Below are 25,127 nucleotides of genomic sequence, written 5' to 3' on the forward strand. Positions count from 1 at the left end.
CCTCTCCGGTTCCATTATAGAACGATTTTTATTCCACCTTCCCGACTGGTGCCATAAATCAGTAATTCCATTCCTGTTCAGAGTGTTTAAAAAAATATGGATTGATTCTGGAATCATTCCATCTCCAGAGTTGCCACTGCGCAACGCGGCATATATGCTTTCTATAGTTTCCGATAGCTTCTAGAAAAGTGAATCTTCACTATATTACCTAAATGTGCAACAAGCAGTTGTATGATTGTGATCCCTAGAAGAGGCGCCTGCTGGAATCCTGCGCCGGCGTGTCGTGCAGTGAAGAGAAACTTCGCGCAGCAATATGTCTGCTCAGTTTTTAACAGCGAAGCTGTTTGTATTGTATTGGAAAAACTTAATATTTATGTCCTGCAGGACGCCCTTAGCGCGTAGCGGGCGTCTCCCACGTCTCCATCATCACATGAATGGGCATGTGCCACAGAATTTGGGCAATACCACTACTCACCGCTGGTCCACTAAAGAAGAAGAATGCAACAGACGGGCGGCAGACACCAATTAAGATTTCTAGACAGACGTAACCAGTAATTGATAAAAGCTTTAATAAAACGTCGGGATTAAGCCAGCGTTAACACCGTGGTCGCACGTTTCAGCTTCGTTCAAGCTTCTGTACGGAGTGCTTCAGCGGTCCGTACAGCGAGAGAACATTAGGGGACGGAAATGGAAACGGCAGCTGCGAGAAGACCCCGAAGCGATGGAAGCCCTACGCGAACGACGACGTGCCCGTGGATGTATGGGAGGTGCGAACACTCGGTTTCAGCGCGAGTTTCTGTCTCTGGAGTTTGGACATCCGTACCGTGTCTGTGACTATCTGCGGTTTAACCCGAACCTCTCTGCGCTGAGATGCAACCCAGAAACAACTTAGCACCACCTACCTAAAGCCTAGCAACAACCTAGCAGCAACCAGAGTAGACTTCAGAATCGTCCAGCTTGCTTCGCTCTTTCAAACCTTACGCGACTTAATGCAAGCTTCACCAATTTAAATGCGAAGCATTTCTTAGCGAACATCTATCTATCTATCTATCTATCTATCTATCTATCTATCTATCTATCTATCTATCTATCTATCTATCTATCTATCTATCTATCTATCTATCTATCTATCTATATCTATATCTATATCTATCTATCTATCTATCTATCTATCTATCTATCTATCTATCTATCTATCTATCTATCTATCTATCTACCTATCCTACCTACCTACCTACCTACCTACCTACCTACCTACCTACCTACCTACCTATCTATCTATCTATCTATCTATCTATCTATCTATCTATCTATCTATCTATCTATCTATCTATCTATCTATCTATCTATCTATCTATCTATCTATCTATCTATCTATCTATCTATAGCCGCCTACGTCTGGGTGCTCTCGTGATCGCCTCCTTAACGTGGTGTAGGCCAAAATTGGCATGGGAGAGTAAGAGGATTTCACGAATATGACTGTCGGGTGACGACATGAATAACGTGAAAATCATGTCGCGTACGTCGTCATACCCTTTCCTCCAGACACGTGTGGCACATGCCTGTTAACCACGGACCGCGGTGTAAGGGTATGCGACAGGTGATTGACAGTTTATATTTAGCCAGGAGGGGCGAGAACAGACATTGGTAATTTAAATGCGAAAGCGTTAAGAAAAACCGACATCGGCAGCGTTGACCCGACTAATGGAAAGAATAAAAATTAGGATCCCAGCAGGAATCTAACCCAAGAATTCTGCCTGGCAATCAGGTATTCTACCACATAGCCACGCCAGGTCTATAAACTGGTTTGGAAAAACAGCCTATGCAGGCGTAATGTCGGTTCAACGTCAGTTGTGGTTGTGGTGCTGGCTATCTAATTTTACAAGAAAGCAATAAACACTACATATGTACTCCTACAATACAGGCGTCATATCAGATTAACGTCTGTGGTTCCACTGTTGGCTCCGCTTTTACAGCAGTCTAATAAACATTACATTTGTATTCCTATGATTCGATCACCAAGCTGTATTGAAGCTCGACCCCGCAGGAATACATTAACGAAAGTTAAGTATGATATTCACATGATTGCACCATAAAGTGCACTAAGTTCGATAATACTGACGTATGTACTCTAACCTGAGGGCTGACGTTTCGTCTCACCATAAATTGCCCTTTCAACGACAGTGCTGTCGACCTGCCTTCCAAGCCCACGATGTGCACACAGCTACTACACTTACAAAAACAGGTCGATCCGCCTTGTAACGCTTGGCTCAGAGCCATCAAATACAGCATAGAAGTACTCGCTGACTGCTTCGCATGAAACAGATTCCCAGAAAGCATGGGATCTGCCGATTCCCCCCCCCCCCTCGCTTGGAACGAAAAATTATGGCAGGTTCGCACTAGTGGTGCCAAGCCTGAAGGAAGTGCGGAGCTCGGCGGCCTTCCTTGTTTCTCTTTATTTTTCTCTTTCTCTTTCTCAAAGTTTCTTGTATCTCTTTTTTATCTGTTTCTTCTATCTATTTCTTTCTCTTCCACCCATTTCTTTCTCTCTCTCTCTATTTATCGCTTCCTCTTTATTTGTTTCTCTCTCTTTCCCTCTCTCTTTCTCTTTGTGTCTTGGGCTTTGTTTTTTGTGTCTCTTTTTCGTGTCTGTTTCTTTCTATCTCTTTCTATGTCTTTCTCTGCCTTTCTATTTTTATGTCTTTATTCCTTTTATATTTCTCTCTATTTTCCTCTTTTTATTTCTTTCTGACGCTTTCTTTCTCTCCATGTTTTTCTCACTTTATTTCTATTTCTTTATCTCTCTTTCTATGTCTTCCTATCTTTTTTATGTCTTTATTCTCTTTATTTATATTTCTCTCTATCAATTTCTCTCTCTCTCCTGTCCTCTTTCCTTTTCTCTCTCTCTCTCTCTCTGTTTTCGCTTTCTTTCTTTCTCTCCCTCTCACGTGTTCCACGTGCTCCACTTCGCCGAGCAGAGTTTTCGTCTAACGCTCGCACCTGCTGTACTCGGCAGTGGTGCTTGCCCAATTCCTGCGGCGCATACCCACCTGAGGAGTTTTGCACGACGGAGCACAAGTTACCGATAGCTTAAAGGGACACTAAAGGCAAATATTTAGTCGACGTTGATTGTATAAATAGCGGTCCAGAAACCTCGTAGTACTACTTTTGTGCCAAGGAAGTGCTTATTTTGAAATAAAATCACGTTTTGGTGGTGCGCATCCCGTTAGCGCACTTCAAACCACCCGCCTGAAAGCGGTTTTCCTCACGTCACTGTTGCCGTGCCCAACGTTGCCCGCCTTTGCTGCGTGGCGGCGTGCACTGGCGGCGCGCACCATTCGGGCATCCGGCAACATCACATGCATGCGGCATTTTGTCGAACTTTCGGTCAGAGCGACTTTCACGAGCGCGCAAAAGACACGCGGCAGTACGCGATACCGAAACTACCACTGAGACGCGACCGCGTAAGAGAAGCAGGGTGCAGGGCGAATGGCGAAAACGGAACCTTTGAACCACGCGCGCCGTTCCCCATGGCAACGCCAAAGAGGTTCTTTTGTCCATGAACGAACAAGGAGCATTTTATTACGTCTCTTGATGCACGGAAGGTTCTTTTTTTTTATTGCAGCTAGTTTGATTGCGAGTGATTAATTGTAGTCGAACTCTCTCACGTCATCGGGATAATTTCCAAAATGTGCCGCCGCTCACCGTGTGATACATTTAGCTTAATTTCTCGGTAAGTACAGCGCTGCTGTTGATAATATTGCCGTTTTAGACGTTGTCATACATTGAGCTTTCACTCTGACATAAATTGTCATTTGCCTTTAGTGTCCCTTTAAACAGCTTCACTGCAAGGAGAGTGAAGAGAGCGCGTGCTGGTTCATGATGAGGACAGTTTTTAACGCCGGAGCACAAGTTGCCGACACCTTGAACAGCTTCGCCGTTAAAATTTTCTCTATAGGGCAGCAACAAAACATACCACACATTGATGTACCACAAGCCATATTTTACTTGGAACTCTACATTGCGGAAACGAAGCCGCAGTTTGAATGAAAGCTCTATAATCGCAAACTTTTGCCACAGTTTCGTCACAACGTTTCAGCTTATTTGTTCTCGCCGTATCTTTATCGCTTAGTATATACGCGTGTGAAGCCCGAAATGTGAATATATTCCTCATGAAATCATAAGACTTTTTTCTATATTAACCGTTAAAAATGCGGCCTTTGAGATATTTTCACTTGGTCGAAAATAACGTGAATAGCAACGAAGATTAAAGGGGCCCTGCAATATTTTTTTCAGAATGGTCAGAAAATGCTGCCCATCGGTAATCGAGGCTCCTGAGAACACGTGAGCCAAACATTATAGCACAGCACGCGGCCTGGAATTTATAATTAATTGTCAAAGTCGGCTAGAAATCACTCTCTCTTCTCTTGACAAATGATGCCATAAACCCAAATGACAGCGGCATAAACCCAAGGTCCACGGCCATTGGCTGATTTGAGCATCGTGAGCCTCATAATTACCGCGGCCGCCGCGGGATGCCGCCACGTGCCCGTGCGCTCACTCGCGATCACACTGAAAGTAAGCCGCGCGTTCGAAAAAAAAAAGAAAAGAAAGTGCTCAAGGTCATGACGCGCGCGTGATGTAGCTTCTTTCCCCCGTGCCATCCCTCACTGCTTAGCTTCCAGCGCTCTCGTCAGGATGAGAGAAGAGAAAAAGCGCTTACAGTGTGCAGCAAATCCCTGTAACTCCGCTCGTACTTGACGGATTCTAAAATTTTTTGCGGCAGCCGATTCGTGAGGCAATAAACTCCTTTAATGAAGCCAGTCGACGATTACTCGGAAAAGTGTTGCAGGGCCTCTTTAATAAACTATCATCCTCATAAAAGAACGGCGCCCAGATTAAAGAAAAAAAATGTTTCGCAGTAATGACTCGAAGAGGCAATTTTGCATGAATTCTTTTGCACGACACAGTTTCAGTGCTGTGCGCAAAGTTAAGCACCTATGGCGCACGGCATCACAATTTTTTTCTCGGAAAATATCGCTTGAATAACGATTTCCTAGCTTATGATATAGTAGCATGAGCTTTTCAGCTGGAATGGAAATGCCAGAAAGACCACCTGATACTCTTAACGTTGAATGATCCACATATAAACGATATCGCAATACAAGCATATACAGTCGAGCCCGACTATATCGAACCCGTTTATATCAAATTATCCCGTATATCGAACAATTTCTAAACACGGTAAATTTACATTGAGAATATATAGCAAAAGTTACTGTTACATCGAACGAAAATAGCAACGACAACCGATATATCAAACTCCATGTGCCTCAAAAGTGCCCCAGCAAGTTGGCTTTCCCTCGCGGTGGCGGGGAAAACTGCCGGCGCCACCCTAGAAAAAGTGGTTTAGACCCGGTTGTGCACGGGCGAACACCCCCCTGCAAGAAATGATCCTGGCCCGCTCGCAGCGCTTACAGCCAATCAGAGGCCGTCGTGCTTTCTCCGAGGCGCGGAGGCGGTAGAAGTGAGCGCCATTTTTTCTTTCTTTATGCTTGTGTGCCTGCCGCTGCCTGTTTTCCTCGAGTCCTCATTCAGCGTGGTCCGTGCTGGTGGTGTTGCCTGTTGGTGCTCTGTGAACTTTATTGGCGCGCTGCCGTCATGGCTTGTGCAAAGAGGCAGAATTTGCCGTTCGCCGCGAAACTCGAAATCATAAATTGGGTCGAGCGCAGTGAAAGGAAGTCCGACGCCGCCGCCGCGTACAAAATTCCAAGGAGCACCTGGAATTTCCAAGGAGCTGGCAGAGTTCCCGGGAGCTATCGACGGATCGACATTCGACGAGTTCGTCAGTGCGGACGATGATGTCGCCACCATGAGTGAGCTACAAGATGAGGACTACGTTGCAGACGTCGTGCCGACCATGAGCCAAAGCGACAGCAATAAGGAAATTGACGATGGCCCATTGCCTACATCCTCCGAAGTGATTAGTGCACTTGCATTGGTCCGGCGCTATTGCGTGAATGTGGAAGGTTGCGGCCTCAGCTGCTCCGACTCGTTGGACAACGTGGAGGCGTGCGTGCTGTCGCAGGCAGCAAAGTCGTTGACACAGAAGAAAATCCGGGACTATTTTGTTCCACAGTAGGGCACACAAGTAAGCCACCATATTAATAAAGTACTTTTCTTATTGTTATGTGCCTTTGTGTCAAAATCCTATAGCGGGCCTATATCGAATTATGCCATATATCGAACTAATAAACGTTTTTTAGCGATTTCGATATACCCGGGTTCGACTGTACTTCAATTAAACGTAACGATTACTTTATCCTACGCCTTCCTTGACTGCGTGCATTGTCTGTTTTGTTTGTACGGTTGTAAGGTTCACTCATTCTTCTTTCTATCTTTAAAATCTCCCTGCGCTTTCATTGGAAATCAACGAAAACTGTAGCGAATCAGAAGTAACAATGCCCAGTCCTGTTGTATTTTTTCAAGCGAAGCTTCTTATGAGTTATTGATTTCGATGGCAGCATTGTCATACATGGAAAATCCGGTGCCGGCGAGCGTACAGAAATGCGGGCCTCGAAGGTGTGTTGGTCACATGCGTACTTGTGCGCCATTTTCCAATTTTTGCATTGCATTTTTGCATTTTCCAAGCATTTTTGCATTGAGCCCATTTCAGCCTCACTGATAACGCATCTACCGCGGTGTCGTGCGAGGTGCGTCCAAAGTGTATCTTCATTACAGCGGGCACCTGGCCTAGTGCCCATACACAAATTTCATGTCCTCAAAAGGACATCTTTTTTTTTATTCTATTTCGAAAACCTTCTTATTTAGCGAGTTGGTGCTCAGATTGATTAGGTATACTTGACTGTGGCACAAAATACATTTCGTGAAAAAGGGGATAAAAAGTTGGCGCTTCACTTTCTTCTCTTTTTTATCGTCCTTTTCACGAAATGTGCTTTGCGACAGTCAAGATAAACTATTCTTTTTCTCACACTGTTCACCATGGGAGATCCCGAAAAAATAAGTGCCAGTGCGCGCCACCGAGATCTCTACTAGCTCGCGGTGGACAATTTCGGAGGCCACGTACACCCAGTTTCGATTTCAGAGATCTCCCCACTGGAGGCGCTTTTCGGACCCGGAAAATAAAATAACCGGAAAAGGCCCTTTGCCATAACAACTCTTCATTTGACTTTTTGCTGTATGAGGGATGGGGCGTTGGGGTGCGGGAAGTACTGGGTTCCGTCCTCCATCACCGTCACCTTCTTTCCCACTCCTTTTTATACTATACAAGACTATGCTATGCTTTACCCTCTACCCTCCTCATTTCCTTCCTCCTCACCCACACTTCGCTTTCCATCCCCTTGCTATACTATACAATACATGACTATACTATGCTTGACCCTATCCCCTCTTCCTTTCCCTCCTCCTCACCCTCACTCCCTTTCCCACCCCTAGCTTTAATATACAAGGCTATGCTATGCTTCACTTTCCTTCCTCCTGCTTTTCCTCCTCCTCGCCCTCGAATCGCTGCTCACCCTCATTTCCCTTCCCCTCTCGTGCGTACTATCGTACTATACATGGCTAGACTATGCTTTACCCTTCTCCTCACCCTCGCTTTCTATTACCACCCTTTGCTATGTGCTTTACTCCCTCCCTTCCTCCTCACATCACTCCCCCCCTCACTTTCCTTTCCCACCCCCTTGCTATATATTACTGTACATGACTATGCTATGATTTATCATCTCACCCTTACACAGTCCCCTCACCCCCTTTCCCATCACCTTGCTAAACTATACGATACAAGGCTATGCCGATGCTTTAACCTCTCCCCTACTCCTTTACTTCCTCCTCACTTCCCTTTCCCACCCCCTTGCTATAGTATACTATGCTGCTTTCTTCGCTTCGCATGCCTTGGCATATCTAGGCTGGGCTCCCCCTCTCTTAACGTGGCTCCTCCTCGCTCAACCAGTTAATGCGGGACGACAATGGAATGTTGCCAAGCTTAACCAGCTCCGCTGTTAAAATATTTGGTGCTGCCCTATGCCTGCTTTTAAAATGTATCGAGACAGTTGACTGACCAGCACACAAAGCAAATATATAGACTGACCAGTGCAGAGAGCGTAACCTGAGGACTTGATCGTTATTTAAGTGCTCACAGCAAACGGGTGTCAACAAACTTCTATGTGTTCATCTGTAAAATTCACACTGCAGCGCAACGCTTGCTGCTTAATACAGCTTTTCACATACATGTTACCTAAGGAAGAGCTTGTCAACACGTCTATCCGTTATATTATTGGCCAAAAGGGCAGATGTACCACGCGAATCCTACAAGAACAGCTATCAACTTAAGATATATTGCACTCATTCCGAAGAAACACAAGACCCAGGTGGCAGGAAAGCGAAAGATTTCAGTAGCTAGTTTATTTCAATAATCAACATAAATGCATACAACAAAGACGAGATATGATCGACAACATTCATCACCACACCGATGATGTTGCAACAAACGCATTAACAGCGTCGAGATATGATTGACAGCATTGAACAATACATCGATGATGTTTTAACAAACGCATTAACAGCGTCGAGATATGATTGACAGCATTCATCAACACATCGATGATGCTGTAAAAGCTGGTAAAACAAATAATAATCAAACGACAAAACGAACGATAAATCATCGTGACTACTGTCGAGCACCTCCGCGCCCCTTCAGCCTCCGTGCAAGCATGCTCATGTCACTGCTCCCCGGTTCAGGCAGGGTATTGTGGACCTCGGCGGCCCTAATCTGGCCAGTAGAGGCATCGGTGGCCTGTGCAGCTGGGTGGCGCGGGGCCGGTATGCCTAGGCGCCTAGGCGTAGGCGCCATGGGACTGGCTGGCCTGGGCATGGGCTTCCTGGATGGCAGACGGCCCAGCGGGGCTGGCTGGCATCGGTTTCGACAGTCTTGGACGGCAGGCTGTCCTCAGCGCAGGCCTGGATAGACGAGTCGAACCAGCGATGGCTGGCCATGGCCTGGGTGCAGCGCGGATCGTTGGTCTGGACTGCCTGCACGGCCGGTGGCTGGACAGCGTTGGACTCGTGATCCGGGAGTTTATGTATCTCATCCCATTGTTTCTGCTCGTCCACGCTGCCATCTTTGACCCCCTTTTGGAAAAGCGTTATGTCGAACGTCAGGTTGGTGGAAGGCACGGGAGGAATTTTCAAGCACGGGTACTTCCCAGGAACGTAGGCCAGTGTAGGTCCACTTGCATCAAGCGACACTTGCATGAAGCGAACGCTGGACTGTAGTGCGCAAGGGTCGAAGCCGCACAGTGGGCCACGGCATGGGTACCACGGTCCAGTGGCAGCAGCGTGGCGGGCCTGATGTCCAGGTAGGAAGCAGCAGGGAACAAATTTCGTAGTTCCACATGTCCTCGCTGCGACGCTGTTCTCTGATATCGGCGCTGAAAACACGGCAGCAACTTCAGCGGGGTGAAAAATTAACCTCCGCGACCGTGAAGAGCACCAAGCGTTCGCAGCCTGCTCAAGCCTAAAGAATCCAGACAAAGGAACGTCAGCGCTTCACCACGCGCACTTGCTCGGTGTCTCGTGATTACGTGGAAAAGAAAGGAGGAGGAGGCACGTGTTACTTCGGCACTTCTTTTTCTTCTCTGAACATATCCCAAGCATACTCTCAATCCTTTATTCAGTAAAAAAATAAATAAATAAAACTCTGGTTTAAAGGGCCTCTCACCAGTCTCACACGAAATAATGGGTCGCAAAGTATGGTCTAGCGAACCTTTCACCAAAATAATTTTCGTTTTCACCCCACATAGGGTTGTCTTTAGACAATGCCTCCTTGACTAGATGCCCGCCGCGTGGTCCGGTAACCCGGTGCCGTACCCTCTCCCTCTTTTTTTCTCCGCGGTCAGGCCACGAGCGCCCCCTATAGCGCACGCCTGCAACGGATGCAACGGGTTTTTCCTCCTGCGGCACCTAAAACGCCTGTCCTGTGTTAAAAAGGAATAGGAACACCTTACTTATTTACTTACTTTTACTTACTTACTAACAAAGGTCACGTGCTGCCGCCTCCGAGATTGCCATGCCTGTTACAGTCTCGAAGGTGCAAGCGTATTTCCGCTGCCGCCGGAAGTCGGTCAGGCTACGAGCGCTGCCTCACGGATTTTGTGGTGAACTAAGGGAACCGCCGCCGCAATGGGAAAGCGAGCGACGCGGCGGGCATCTAGTCAAGGAGGCATTGCTTTAGATAACGGAGCAAATCTCGAAAGCTACGGTTTTGATGAGTACATGCTTCGGAAACAGTTTAGGAGTTCAAAACATATATGAGCAGTTCTGAATAGATGGACGGATGTTGGGAGCAGTTTCTTCGAATCGGGGTAATGGCTAGTGCCACAAAGCTCTTTATTGGTCCTTTCTGCGCTTTATATAGTTTGCACTCACAAACTGTCCTTTTCCCTATTTTCACTGTTACCATAATATATTTCATTTCGAGGGTTCCACACATGTTCCACAGTTTTCCGCCGCCAGTCTTTGAGTCTTCTCTTGCGGATCTCGAGCGCAGACTCATTTTTGTATATAGGCAGACAGAGGGGAAGGAATAAATGTTTTTGCACGAACCGGTATCGCGGTGCTGGTCCCGCTACTACCAGGCCTGTGGGAGGTCTCCTCATTCCAGGAACCCTCTGTCTGGCCTTCACTGCCTCCTTGGCCCTGGCGACGAGACGTCGTTGTTGGTCCAGGTCCTCTGAGGACCGGCACGCGAGGATCATGTGGGTGCAGTATTGCAGAGTATGTGATGGGTACGGACTCAACCTACGCGGACGCAGTCCTTGTGTCTGGAGCAGGATGCCTGCCCACGACCACTGTCCAGACTTGTGCTCTAAATGCGGCAAGACCAACCAACCAACCGACCACACGTGCAAACCCGCCTGTAAGCTATGCGGAGAGGGGCATGAAACCGCAAGCAAAGATTGCAAGAAAAAAACCCAACCCGCCGTCATTCCACATCCGACAGCAACGAACGGACAGGCTCAGAGCACGAGACTGTCCTCAAGAGTCTAGGGGACGATGAAGTCCCGGAATTAGGAAGCCAAACCACCAGCTTGCGCAGCAGCGCTGGCAGCACACTCACACAAGGTCCATCACGGTCACCATCTCGTTCACGCTCACGCGCGTGCACTCGCCCACAAGTGTGTTTGCATTGCGTTTTTGAAGGCCCCAGGTACTATAGCCCCAGGTTTCAACATCTCGAGATGTGGTAATGTGTAGTCAGAGAAAAGGTTCTAGCTCTTACAGGTAAGTTCGCACTCTTTGAGCAAGGCTGAGTGATCTAAGCATAGCTCAAAGACCTGCAAAAATATAAATAAATAAATAAATAAAATTGTGATTTTACGTGCAAAAGCCGCGACATGAATATTGCCGGGTAGACTCCAGATTAATTCCTGGGGTTCTTTGACGTATACCTAAATCTAAGAATTAATATAACTTGCACGGCCCCCGTCGAAATGCGTGCGCCTTGGCCAAGAATCGAACCCGCGTCCTCGAGCTTTGCAGCTCAACAAAAAGCAAACAAAAGAAAAAAAACGCAGATATCGAAAGTCCTCAAATTGTTAATGACATGCATGACAAATCGTATCGACTTCACAATGGACGCTTCGATGTGCGGAGTGAATTCGTGCGCGCCTCGCAAAAATGATTCCGCAATCTGACGGTTAATGTACATAGCGATAATGAATGCGTGAATGTAACTCTCAAGTTGCTAAAGATTGTTCGGACGTCATTAAGTGAAACTGTCGTCAGACAACAGTAGGTTGGGAGAACTCTCGTACGCGACGCGCCGATTTTGGATTTCACTGGTCCCGCGCAAAACCGAAATATTTAGTTTTTCGTGCGCCCATTTGAGGTGCAACTTTGTACCACTGTATTCACTTACTCTTCCGAAGAACTCTTTTCACTTTTAGGCGGATCCATGGGAACCGTGACAGCACGCAGCGCATCAATTAATTTCGTGACGAGTTGTGATCATTGTGATTTCCAATCTTGACTTTTTCTTGATAGTGTCGCTAGTGTCTGCTGCTTCGGCGCGGTCTTGTGTGTAGGTCTGTAGATGGCATCGTCATCGCAAACAGCGCCTGCGCGATGAAAACGTAAACAAAAACAGCCGAGAGCAGACCACGGGAGAGGAAGAAAACTCGAGGAAGTTTAGGAAACGACCAAACCTGTTCATTGCCAACTGAGATGATCATTCGAGGATCACTTCTTGCCTGCGCACGCAGAAAAATGGTAACAGCGGGAACCCGCGTTTTCCTTCTTTGGCTGCTCGAAATTGCCGATCTCTTGCGCCGGTGTTTTTGACTTATCGGGACACCTCGATAGCTAGTCTCTCTTTATGCATTGCCAAATGCTCGTTGAATCGCGTTGTGATCGTAGGATATTGAAGCTGCAGTCGTGAACAAACACTTCCATTTAATGAAACGATTGTGTCACGTTTGTGTGGTTTCACTCGCTACATGTGTTTGTTATTGCGGTAGGAAAGTTATTTTCCCTAAGGTTAAAGGCAAGGGAAAAATGTCACGCTTTTTTCATGTTTTGCCATGCGCATTTCCAATACCCTTGCTCGATCTTCAGGCGGCGCAACGTGAATTTTAATTCGCTCGAGTCTTTTTTGTCTAGGTGAACGAACTGAGCAAGAATGTTTCATTGCGAGCGGCGGCTACGTCAACGGCACAAGTGGGGCCGATGATGTCGAGACAGAAAGATTTGATGAAGTTGCCGGTGCCGCCGTTGAAAGAAACGCTCCGGAGATACGTCGAGTCGATCAAGCCACTTGTTACCCCTGCCCAGTTCGAGAAAACGGTGAAGGTAACAAGACAAATATTGTTTTGTGTGAAAAGGGCATACAAAAGAGATGAAGGCTGTGATAAAAACTGCGTTTTATTGACAGAAGCATATATAACATACACATGTGTAAAAAGAACCTGAAGGTTAGCGGCCAATTAATCAACATCTAACTTATGCAGCATCACAGACAGTTCTGCAACACACATGCACCAGACTTGTGATCTTCAGATGATCTTCAGTGTAGCCCTCAATTGTCAATATGCCTTATATGTTGTACCAACTCCTTCACGAATGGCAGAAACTGCTTGCATTTGCATTCTTTGCAACGTAGTGATAAATGAGACGCTGGCTGCTCATCCAAGAAGCCACTGTGCTCAATTAAAAGGGTGTGTAAACATTGATCGGTTTGGTTGACGTACCACTTCCCAGTTTTACAGTGTCGGGCTGGTTGTATGTGGGAAGGATTGTGGTGCAACACAATCCCCTGTCAACTTTCATTAGTGTGAATAGTCTTCCTTTACACATCATGATGCTGTGTTGAACTTGGTGCACGCTTTGAACAGGTTGTGTGAAGAGTTCTGTAGTTTATTATTAGCAGCACACTTGAGGAATTCAGACTTCCTACTTTTCTGAACACACTGAGTATATTGTCTACTTCTGAGACATAGGTTCAATGACATGAAATTGTTGGTTGTCAAGCATTTTACCTGTTCTGTCAGTACTTTTTCAACTTCTCTTGACTGATACCATCTCCTATGGCTGAATAGTTGCTAATGTTATCCACCTTTTAAAATCCGGGTACTGGTGTTCGTCACCTAACATCCAAACCATTTCTTTAAGCACTACGTATGTGTAAGCTTCCTGAGCACAGGATTCCTTCTCAGGTCATTAACTACTTCGAGGAACAGAACATCATCTTCAAATATCAGCACAATTTTCACTACGGTTGTTCACTGAACTAGCCAGATTTGTCCATGAGTTAAAGTGAACCCTAGACATTTAAGTTGACACAATCTTCCTTGGCTACTCAAAGGCTTTCCATCGTGCTCCTCATCAAAGGCTTCTTCACAAGCTTACCGAAGTAAATATTGACCTAAATATTATTTTATGGACGAAAGATTTTGTTTCTTTTTGAATGCAGTGTGCCTACACCAACAACTGCAGCTCCTTTCTAGACCACGTCATGTCAGGGGAACCTGGGCTAGTGTACTTGGATCATTGTTTTTCAAATCTACATAGGTATATGGATGATTTCATGTCATGTCAGGGGCACCTGGGCTAGTGTACTTGGTCGAAGTATGCTGCACGGTGTACAACACAGGCAACAAGAAGATGGGGACAAGCGCAGACCATCAACTGAAGGCTTATTTTTTCACATGCTACATATGTAAGAATGAAACAGACCTCTTATATATGTAGCAATCGATCATGAATCACCAGCTGGCCCAGTCTTCCACTTTGATTAGTGTACTTGGATCATTGTTTTTCTAATATACATAGGTATATGGATGATTTCCCTGACTGTTTCTTAAAAAATTCAATTGCTTGCTGACATCTACACTATACGTAGTATGATTTCATGTGACATAGATATCTTCAATTTTACTTTGATAATTAATGTGTGGTGCTCAATGGGGCTAACGCTACTATCTTTGCATTCATTTCACCTCCAATTTAACGTGAAAATTAACATTAAAGGGGTTATGAACGATTTTTCCAAGTAATCAACGAATGACCTCAGTATCAGAGTTTATTGCCTCACGAATCGATTGCTGCAAAAGTTTTTCTAATCCGTCAAAAACAGAAGGAGTTGCAGGAATTTGTCGCACACCTTCACTGCTTTCACTCTTCTTTCGTCCTGATGAGCGCGCTGGTAGCTAAACAGGGGCAAGAAGCTACGTCATCATGCATTATGAACATGAACTTGATTGTGCACCACGAAACACATTCATAAACTCGCGATGTTATTCCAGTGTGCGCTAGTGTTGCTACGCTGTGAATTTAGGAGGTTGAAAATGGCTCCAGCCAAGTTTATAGAGAGCCCGACATTTCGGGACTGATTCAGTCCCTTCCTCAGGGGGTGACGAGGCTGGTCATGGAAGCATCTCCCCGACTTGTTTCACCACGGCTCCGGCTTTCCCTTTCCCTCACATTTCAGAAGCCGTGAACGTATACTGAGGGCATTGTTCCTAGGGATCGGTTCACATTTGCCGGCGTGTTTTAAATATGCCACGACTTGAGCAAAAGCCTCCTTCCATTTATCACACTATAGACTATTTTACGGATGGGTTTCGGTGTCGCCTTATTGGGCTGTTAACCTTGCCATTTTGTATCTTGAACAACTAAACAAACAGTGCTACGGTGCCCATATAGTACACATAAAAACGGTTGGGTTGGTGCATTCAGCGTTTCCTGATCTTATCAGTTCACGTTACGAGGTACAAAAATAAGAAAACATTTGTTTAACAGCCCAAGGTGGCGGCGCCCACATGTCTTACGTAAAATAGTCTATAGACCCTGGCGCTGGCATGTGGCAGCTCCCCATGGCAAAAAGTGCATCTGATCCAAATTCTGCTTTTGATTTACGTCAGCTATTGGAGAATAGCAGCATTCTTCTAAATGACAAATTGTAGCAGCTTCAAAGAGAGTGAGGATTAGCCTCTGTTTGAAGAGAGGGCATTTGAAAAAGTGGCAACATTGTGCTGCTCTTTTAAACTCTCCTTGCGACGCATGACAGCAAGATTTGGCTGAGCTGTTCACAGCGGCATCTGCTTTCCGCATTATGTGTTTTTTCACCGAGCACGAGGGGTGGTTCAGGACCCCTTTGGGGGGGGATGCGGGGCTGAATAGTCAACTTTCGAACTGTTGCACTAATTTTGATGAAAATTTCACGCATGGCTTATCTTCTTGTGATTAGAACATATTCCAAATTTCAGCACCCTAGTGGGAATACAAAAAAACCAATAGCTGTTACAGTGATACATCATGCATGCCAACTTAGGAAAACTATAATTTCAAAAATAATGAAAATGTACTAATTGTCCGTGATCAGATGCCTTCCAGATGGTTTTTAGTGTAGGATAAGGCCAGTCACCTGTTTGTTATGACGTTTCTGTTAAACTGTCATCACTCTGAAAGCGAAGATAACTTTTTTCTTTGTCACTACGTGTCGGGCATCTGAATTTTTTTTTACGTTAGAAAACACTTAGGGGGATCAGAAAAGTGCCTATCTTGTTCCTGACAAAATTTCAGTTTAGAAACAAGCTTGTAAGCAGCTATTAGCGAAGCAGTTTGGAAATGATAGTTTTCCTAACAGGCTTGTTCTCTCCAAAAGTGGAAGCTGAGAAAATTGAGTTCAAAGATTTCACAACGTGCTCTTTATTTCGATGGTTAATCAAAGTGACCTGCTGCACATGTAAGGCCTTCCTGTCCAACACAACGCTGTTCTGTGACAAATGCATTCAATCGTCTTTGATTTTTCGCAGCTTTCAAGCTGTGAATGTTGCTCACAGCACATGTTGGTCACAAAACGGACCACCTGCTGATCGCAGTGAACTCACAGGAGAAAGAACACATAACCTGAGCAGCACACAAACATCGCAGGAGTGACTCAGAATTGGCGTGAGACCAGTGGTGGATGATTACGTGATATGTTTCCGCCAATTCCAGCTTCAGTTTCGGCTTGCCAGCGACTCTGCCGTCGCCGTGGCCAAAAATGTGCCTTTTTATTTATTTGTTTGTCCTCTGGTGTACTCTCGACAGAAGGTCTTACATGACTAAAAGGCACTAAAAACAAACGTTTAACATGGGCATTCACTTTGCGTTTGGCTTCTTGCCCACTTTGGAGCCGCGTCTTGAAAAGGGCGTCTTAGAGACGCTTTCGACAGAAAATGCGTGCCACTGTCTCATGAAAAGAATTCATTTTATGCTTTTCCGCTACACAGATAACAACCAAACTTGGTGAACATGTTCTTTAATGAACCAGCAATTCAAAACAGCTCAAATTTGAAAATGCATATTTTTTTCGAAAATAATTTTCTTAGCCCTGCATTCCCCTTTAAACTTTAGATTCAGCTAACTGTTTGCTTGGCTTGCAGCAGCACAATATGAAACATGTTCCTTCACGCAGAGCAGCTTATATGTCATTCTAATCTTCGCAACAGTAGAATATTTGTCAGCTATGCAGGAACCATGCTATGCATATCTAACTGGAAATATTGAATATCAGGAGATTCAGGTTGTCAGATTAATATGTTTTGATTATTTAAGTGACAAAAGCACAATAGCACTAAGAAGGCATGGTGAACTCGAGGAATGATCATGCTGACAACAAGCTACTCGGCTCTCACTTTTTCATAAGCTTTAAAACCGCAAATTACTTCATGTAAAGTTCTTTCAAGCCACTTCTCTAGCCTCCCTTCGATGCATCATTCCTGCAAAGTGAAGCCTCCTGTGGTAGCTTAGTAGGTAAGGTGTTGTGCTGGCAACCTTGAGGATACGGGTACGATTTCTGGCCACAGTGGCTGCATTTCAATGGGCATTTCAATGGGCATTTCAATGGAAGTGAAATGCAAGAACACCTGTGTTCTTAGATTCAGGTGCATGTTAAAGAACCCCAGGTGGTCCAAATTAACCTGGAGGCACCCAATACGGCGTGCCTCATAATGAAATCCCGGTTTTGGCACATAAAACCTCAAAATTGAAGTGAATTCATTCTTGCAAAATGAAGTGCTTGTAATGTCACACAAACTATTTTGCCCAGTTGCTCATGTCTAGAATGATCATCAGTTAAAATAATCTTTTGTCCAACGTGGTCACTGTTACCGAACCTGTAAATTTCACGACCTTGTGAGCAATGTCTGTTGTAGTGCATGATGTATGTATATCTTGCATTTCTTTAGCCAATTGCAAAATTCTATTAAGCATAATCTGTGTACATATTTGTATATATATTTGTATTATTTGTGTTTACTGCTTGTTATTCACTTTAATGAGAAATTCGGTGCTGCTTAACCTTGTGATCTCTTATTCTATATTTTCTTTCCTATGATTATGTTGTGTACCTATGTATTACCTGATGTTATGACTCCGTCCACTGAAGTAATAATAATAACCTCAGATGAGGGCCTTTTGAGGTACTTTGAAATAAATAAGTTATAGAGTTGGCAGCCACCTACAAAATCAGAAGATGTAGGATGCAAAGTTTTTATGCCAGTACTTTTCTAAGCTCTGGCACAATGTTCTTTAGCATGTCGGTTGTGCTCTTTAAATGCTAGCTGTATTGGTTTAGTCATAGCTTCTTGGTTTTCAAAACACAACTCTGAAGTTTATTGACATTGGCATCAGAGCCTGCAAAACTACGATTAAAAAAAAAATCTGTGAAATTGGGAAATTTATGATTCACTCACACTGGGCAGGATAAATTTAATGATTTTATTCCAGTGCTATTGCTTTCTTGCACTTTGTCAGTGCTCCATGTATTCATTCTCAAAGACAGGGCGTGCAAACGCGGACACAAGAAAGAAGTCAAGACACCACAAAGGCCGGCGCTTGTGGTGTCTTGGCTTCTTTCTTGTGTCTGTGTTTGCACGCCCTGTCTTTTAGAATGAATACTTACCAACTAGCTCAGCTCTCAGTTATCCTAAGCTCCATGTATGTTATCACAGGTATAGCCTAGTTGTAAGTGCTGGCTGGTAAAAGAATACCGGAAACCAAGGAAACGAATCCTGATGGTATACTGGTCTGGAATTTGAAGGACGTGTATTGCTTGTGCAAGGCATTGCATTGCCTTCTTTCTTGAGCCAAGGCTGAATGATAATGCTAATGTTGGCTTTTATTGGCCGTTTCTCATTTTCCAGGCAGTAGAAGAGTTTGGCAAGCCAAATGGAATCGGAGAGAAGTTGTACAAAGTTCTCGAAGCCAAAGCAGCATCTACAGAAAACTGGGTTAGCACGTGAAATCTTGTTCTATGGCAGCAACGAGGCTTGTTTCTCAAAGGGTGACAAAGGTTCATGGGGTTGCAGCTTCTAATTTTTTATAGGGTCAGTTTTACTATGTACGGGTTTTGTTCTGAAGAGTAGAAGTGTGTTTCGCTCCAATCTCAGGTGGAAGCTTTCTGTATTTGTGCCATTTAACTTCCTATTTTTTCTACGCAGTGCTAACACATAAAAAAAAATAACATGCAAAGTTCATACAGTAAATGTCATCTGAAAAAAACAATACTTCATTTGTCCAATACAACTTGGGAGCAACACAAAAATGATTTTATATTAAGAAATATTGCTAAATGCGTCTGGAATTTTTGCTCCATCTGCTAAAATAATATGGTGGCCCAAAACTGAACAGTATTTAGGTGGGGGGGTTGCTGGAGGTACACTATGGTAACACTTTTTGCTATAGCACGATAATTATGATTTTTTAGAAAGAAAGTAGACATGGTCAAGCTCGTTGTTTGGTGCGTCTGACATAGAATGAGTGACACAGTGTAGACTATTATTATTTTACTTCATTTTTATATATTTTTCATTCCTGCAGTAAATATAATATGTTACTCCTTGTGCTTAGCTTGCAGATTGGTGGTTGCAAGGAGCCTACCTCACATATAGGATGCCAGTTGTGGTGTACTCAAACCCTGCAATGGCACTGCCTAGGCAGACATTCACGCAGAAAGAAGATCAACTGAGGTAGTAAAATTTTATAAATCCATATTGGTGTTTCAATTTCATGTGTATATAGAATTTAGAAAATGCATTATTTATTTCATTTTCAATTTGTAGGCACGCTGCTTTGCTCATAGCTGGAGCTCTAGACTTCAAAGCGTTGGTGGAACGGTGAGTTTTCTGGGCTGCACTGTGTGTGGCCGTTTAAAATGCATAGGTATTCTGAATATTTGTTGTTTACATATTTTTGAGATGTTCTTATTTCTGCGTCTGCAGTCTGCAAATTAAATTTAGAATTGCACACTTTCTCCCGTATCCTATTAGATGCATTACATGATGAATTTGTGTTGCTTATACCATATTAATACATGTCACTTTGATTACATTACAATCTAATACGGTTTTACTGCATTTGTGATTTGTGTGGATTATACCATGCATGTTTGTAATTGGTATGGAGTACTGGATGTCTGAGTTCTTTTTGGTAGATAGTTTTGCTCTATCTCTGTGGGTCAGTGCTATAAAATTAGTTGTAGTAGCTATGCTATCACTATGAAAAAAAAAACATGAAGACTAAGTCACATTTATGCTATTTCTGATCTAAACTTTTGAAACTCTGAATGATATGGGGAATGCATTTTGATTATCATTTGGAAATTTGAAGTTGTACTTGTAATTCACTGGCGATTGTCCCTGGCGTGCATGGCACTTGGTGCTGCAGTTTGACAATTGAGTGAGTACTTATAATGCAGCACAATGTGGCTTTGTTTGCAAGTGTTTTAGGAGCTGACCAAAGTGTACCTTGAGCGTATAGCGCAAATGAAAATAATATGCTTTGTAACGGGATGTCAGTGGCATTAAAAGCAGGATTCAAAGTTTTAAACTAGCACAATGTCATTAAAGCCGTACACTAGGCACTCCACTATGAAATGCCGACACTTATGTTCAGGCATCCTCAAACATGTGCTTGCAAATTGGTGTACATAAGTTAGCTGTCATTGAGTATGCCATGTTTCTTTGTCTAGAAGTTGACTGTATGTTACATGCATACATTTACACTCTTTACAACGCATGTTATGATGTAAAGTATGCTTGCAAGCAGTGCTACTATCATTGTTACTGGAATAGTAGAGCTGTGACATTGCTCATCATGTTGTTTGGACAATTGCAAGTGCCTCATTGTTCTGTAGTCTTTCTACAAGGTTCAGAATACTGCCAACTTGTGCCATAAAGGGTTGCTGGCACTGCTGGGAGAGCACTGCTTGCAAGACTTATAGGGGCACTGCAACACTTTTTCAAGTAATCATCTAATGGCTTCATTAAAAGAGCTTATTGCCTCATGAATCGACTGCTGCAAAAATTTTTAGTCATTCAAGTACGAGTGGAGTTGCAGGAATTTGTCGCATGCTTTAAGAGTTTTCTCTCTCCTTTCATACCAGCGAGCGCACTGAAAGCTACGCAGGGAGGGGGATGACAAGGGAGCAAGAAGATGCTGTCCCTTCGTCAGCGCGCGTCATGACCTTGAAAACTTTCTTTTAACTTTTTCTTTGGAACGTGCGGCCTACTTTCAATGGAATCACAAGAGTGTGTGGGCACGTGGCGACCACGGTAACTATGCAGCGCATGTGGCTCAAATCAGCCAATAGCTATGGACTTAGGGTATATGGCGCAGTAATTTGGGTATATGGCATCATTTGTAGAGAGAAGAGGTAGCGATTTCTAGCTGACTTGAATTAATTGTAAATTCCAGGCCGTGTGCTGCGATATAGTGTTTGGCTCGTGTGTTCTCAGGAGTATCAACTACCGATGGCAGCGTCTTCTGACCATGCTGAAAAAATGTTGCAAGGCCCCTTTAACATATCTTGTAAATGATTGGAGCTTAAAAGAGTGAAGAGCAGTAGTGGTAATGTGCATCTATGTGCAATTATAGATGTTGTCCCAGCTGTCCTACAAGCATGAGCCATGTGACGATAGCCTCGATATACAAAGTAATAATTTCTTCCAGCTAAAGCTACGCTTGTCATCGGCTTCTGTCTCATATTAGTACACAATTGCTATCATTTCTGCAGCGTGACGACTAATTAGCATGACTGTGAATCGAGATGTACAAATTCTTATAAGAAATGTTCCATTGAATTTTTAGCTTGACTGCTGCAGCACTGGGCATTTAGGGCAGTAAACTGTTTATATCAGAACTGAAATCTGGGCGAGTATGTAAGGTTGCATACTTGAGCAAGTAGCGCAAAAATCGAATACACAAGTGAGGAACAGAGACATGAGGCGAGCGCTAATACGAGGTACGAGAGAAACAACATAGTGTTCATCTCGTGTCTCTGTTCCTTGCTTGTGTCTTCATTTTTTGTGCTACCTACTCAAGTATGTTTATGCCATTTAAACAGAGGAGTAATTATGGTAAAAGCACCTGAAGAATCCTGATGCTTCCTAATCCAAAATGGTTTGAAAGGGTTGTCATTCGGTATTACATGTGCCTCATTTTTGTTGGACACTGGATGCCTGCATCGTGGGGTATCCTGGCACATGGCAATTATAAACCACCCTTGCTTTGTTATATAGACAAGAATATGCACTTTCTGCTCACGTCGCACATGTGCTTGCGAAGTAGTGAAATGGTATTGTCTGCAACACATGCCTTGTTTTAAGTGACAGGTGTCCCTTTCATACGCATAGGTCTTTGTTTTATGCATTTCAGTATGATGCACATGACCATCGATGCCTGGGGCAAACTTGAGTAAAATTAATTTTGTCACTTATTCTTTTATGAGCAATAAACTCCTAATTGCATATACGTATATTACATCACCTTTTTGGCGTGCCAGAACTAGGAGAGCACTACAGTTCTATAGTTCTTTTCTTTAATTTCCAAGCTTTAGCAGGAAGCTAAGTACATAAACAGTATATGTGTATGAAAACCTGAGGGAAAAAGACAGTTACACAGGCAGACTTTGCACTACTGCCCCATGCATTCATTGTACATGACCACACGTTCCAGAAGTGCCAGGTTGATTGATGCACCTCTGCTTTTCGTTTTAGTCAACTTCATAAAATAATTATTGGGGTTTTACGTCTCAAAACTACGATATGGTTATGAGGGATGCCGTAGTGGAGGGCTTCCAAAATTTTGACCATCTGGTGTTCTTTAATATGAACCTAAATTGAAGTACACGGCCCTCTAGCATTTCGCCTCCATCAAAATGCGGTTTCCAAGGCTGGGATTCAATGTCGTGACCTTCGGATCACTCATTTAAGCACCATAACCACCAGACCACTGTAGCAGGGTGTTTTAGTCAACTATAAGCCAGATAAAGCACTCCTCCATGTTTTGACTTTGCATTTGTGTGTATCTATAATGTGTGTATGTGTGTACACACCCACATGCACATGCGCACACACACTCTTCCTCTCTCTTTGGTTTGCAAATCAACTGCTAAAAAACGGTACAGGTGCTGGCTTCAGCATTCTCGAAGATTGCTATTTTATATCTTTTCCTCATTGATTGTTGGTAGCCTTTCAGTTCCAAAGTAATAAACGGAATTGCATAGCACAGAATGGAAAATTTCTTACACAAATGTATAAACAAATACTGGTAACAATAATCATTTGGGATATTTTCTATGTTGTATTGCTTTGTTATGCTTTTGTGTTTGTCATTAGGAACAGCTTAAACAAAAAGAAACAAACTCTGTTTTCCTGGCTAGGGAACAGCTGGCTCCAGAAATGATGGGAAAGCATCCTCTGGACATGTCGCAGTACCAAAAAATCTTCAGCACATGTCGTGTACCAGGTGATAAGCAGGATAGCTTGGAAACATACTTTCTTGGTAACAACCCACCTAAACATGTGCTCGTCGTGCACAACAATGAGGTATGAAAACTGCTTTTTAGGCATATAGAAATGTTGAAGCTTTTGAAGCGTAATGTAATAAGTGGCATGAGAAGATGGACACTTCATCTAAAAAATTGATAAGGAACCTTAATGCTTTGTTTTACTGCTGTTAACATGAACAAAAGTGCAGATATCACGGCAGTAGTTGCCAAAATACATAGTTGTTCCACCTACAGAGCAGCATCTGCTGCTGTTGAAACTGGCATTGAATACATGCAAATTCCTTAGCACATGCAGGCATGCCAGTGCACTTGGTTTTGCCCTCTGTGCCTCGCTGAAGTGGCTTATGAAATGAGATGACAACCAGAAATCGATGACATAGCTGTGTGTGACTTTTTAGTAGCAAGCATTGTCACAGCATGCACACACATCTTTGTTTACATAATCTTGTAGGATTTTATTATGCTGTCAATTTTTCTGTTAATACACTCCAACCTCATTATAACAAAGTCGCATCTGACATGAAAATAAGTTTGTTATATCCAAAAAACCGTTATAAACATATATTTGTAACACTGTAGCTATGACACAACCATTCTTCATTTACTTCGTTATAACCAATAATTCGTTATATCCATGTTCGTTATATTGAGGTTTGAGCATATATAGAGGTTTGAGAAGGCAGAATGTTTTGCACATTCTTGCTTATGATCAACATAACCAAAAAGTACACTTCTGTATGAAAACCTTTTGCATTGTGCATTGGAAGCTATAAAAAGTACGTCTGAGTTTTGTACACATTCATTGTAATAACTTTGATTTTGTATGGTCTTGTACCAGTTTTTTGCAGTTGATGTTTATGATAGCCAAGGAAATCCATATGATGAGCACCAAATTCTTGAGCAACTTCGTCAGGTGGTAAATATGTCAGTGAGTGCTGCTGCTGGAGTTGGTGTCCTGACAACTGAGCACAGAGATAATTGGGCGAAGGCATTTGAGCACCTTTGCAAAAGTAAGCAGTGCTTTTTTTGTACTTTTGCAAGTCTTGGCTATGGCGTTTGGAAGCTGAGGTTGTTGTTGCTGCATTATAGTTCGAATTTGCTGTTGTTTTGCACTTTCTGTGTGTAAGTGGAATATAAGCTCAAATACAATATCATTAGTGGGAAAAGTGGTATTATCAATGGTTTAAAAAGGTGTGGCTGCATTGTATGTGTACAGCTGCTGTCATACTTAATGCTTAATGTGGACACACTTTAATTGTCTTTTTGCTTCTCTTGTGGAGGGTATTAGAGAGTATCTGGTATGGTTACCTTGAAGGTGCTAGCTTGGTCCCTCCTCCTTCCAGTTAGTGGTTGTTGAGCTGTGACGGATGTGTCCTAATAATTTGTGTTAAGCCTGATGACATGAGCACTGTGCTTGATTGGGTTGGTTGGTGCGTAGTAGATGAGAAATAAAACAGCGCTTAGGATGGGACAGTCAGTGCCGTGTCTGTGTCTTCATCTTGTGCCGTCTTAAGCACTGTTTTATTTTTCATCTATCTGATGACATCTTTATGAGCACATTGCGAATGCATTACGCACTAATTACGTAATCATATATACACTAACATTATTACATAAGTATTACTGTGCTTGATGTAAGAAAAATTCAAAATAACGTCTTGGTGGAGCCTGGTCATAATAAAATGTTAGAGACTTGGCAATAATTCGACTACCCTGAGACAAAAATCTTTCAGAAATGCTTTTGTTCAAGACATGAAAAAGGATAACACGAGAAGTAAAG

General features: G+C 43.5%; 1 protein-coding gene across 1 annotated transcript in view; it reads left to right on the top strand.

The window, feature by feature from the left end:
* LOC119371813 (uncharacterized) overlaps positions 1-25,127 on the top strand; it is a 104,757-nt gene that overhangs the window by 50,737 nt on the left and 28,893 nt on the right. Inside the window, 8 exon segments of the mRNA XM_049411608.1 lie at positions 8,909-9,177; positions 12,157-12,285; positions 12,676-12,864; positions 18,702-18,788; positions 19,408-19,526; positions 19,620-19,673; positions 23,219-23,384; positions 24,186-24,357. Of these exon segments, the coding sequence (XP_049267565.1) occupies positions 8,909-9,177; positions 12,157-12,285; positions 12,676-12,864; positions 18,702-18,788; positions 19,408-19,526; positions 19,620-19,673; positions 23,219-23,384; positions 24,186-24,357 (1,185 nt within the window).

Source organism: Rhipicephalus sanguineus, chromosome 1 (assembly GCF_013339695.2).
Source record: "Rhipicephalus sanguineus isolate Rsan-2018 chromosome 1, BIME_Rsan_1.4, whole genome shotgun sequence".
Lineage (NCBI taxonomy): Eukaryota > Metazoa > Arthropoda > Arachnida > Ixodida > Ixodidae > Rhipicephalus > Rhipicephalus sanguineus.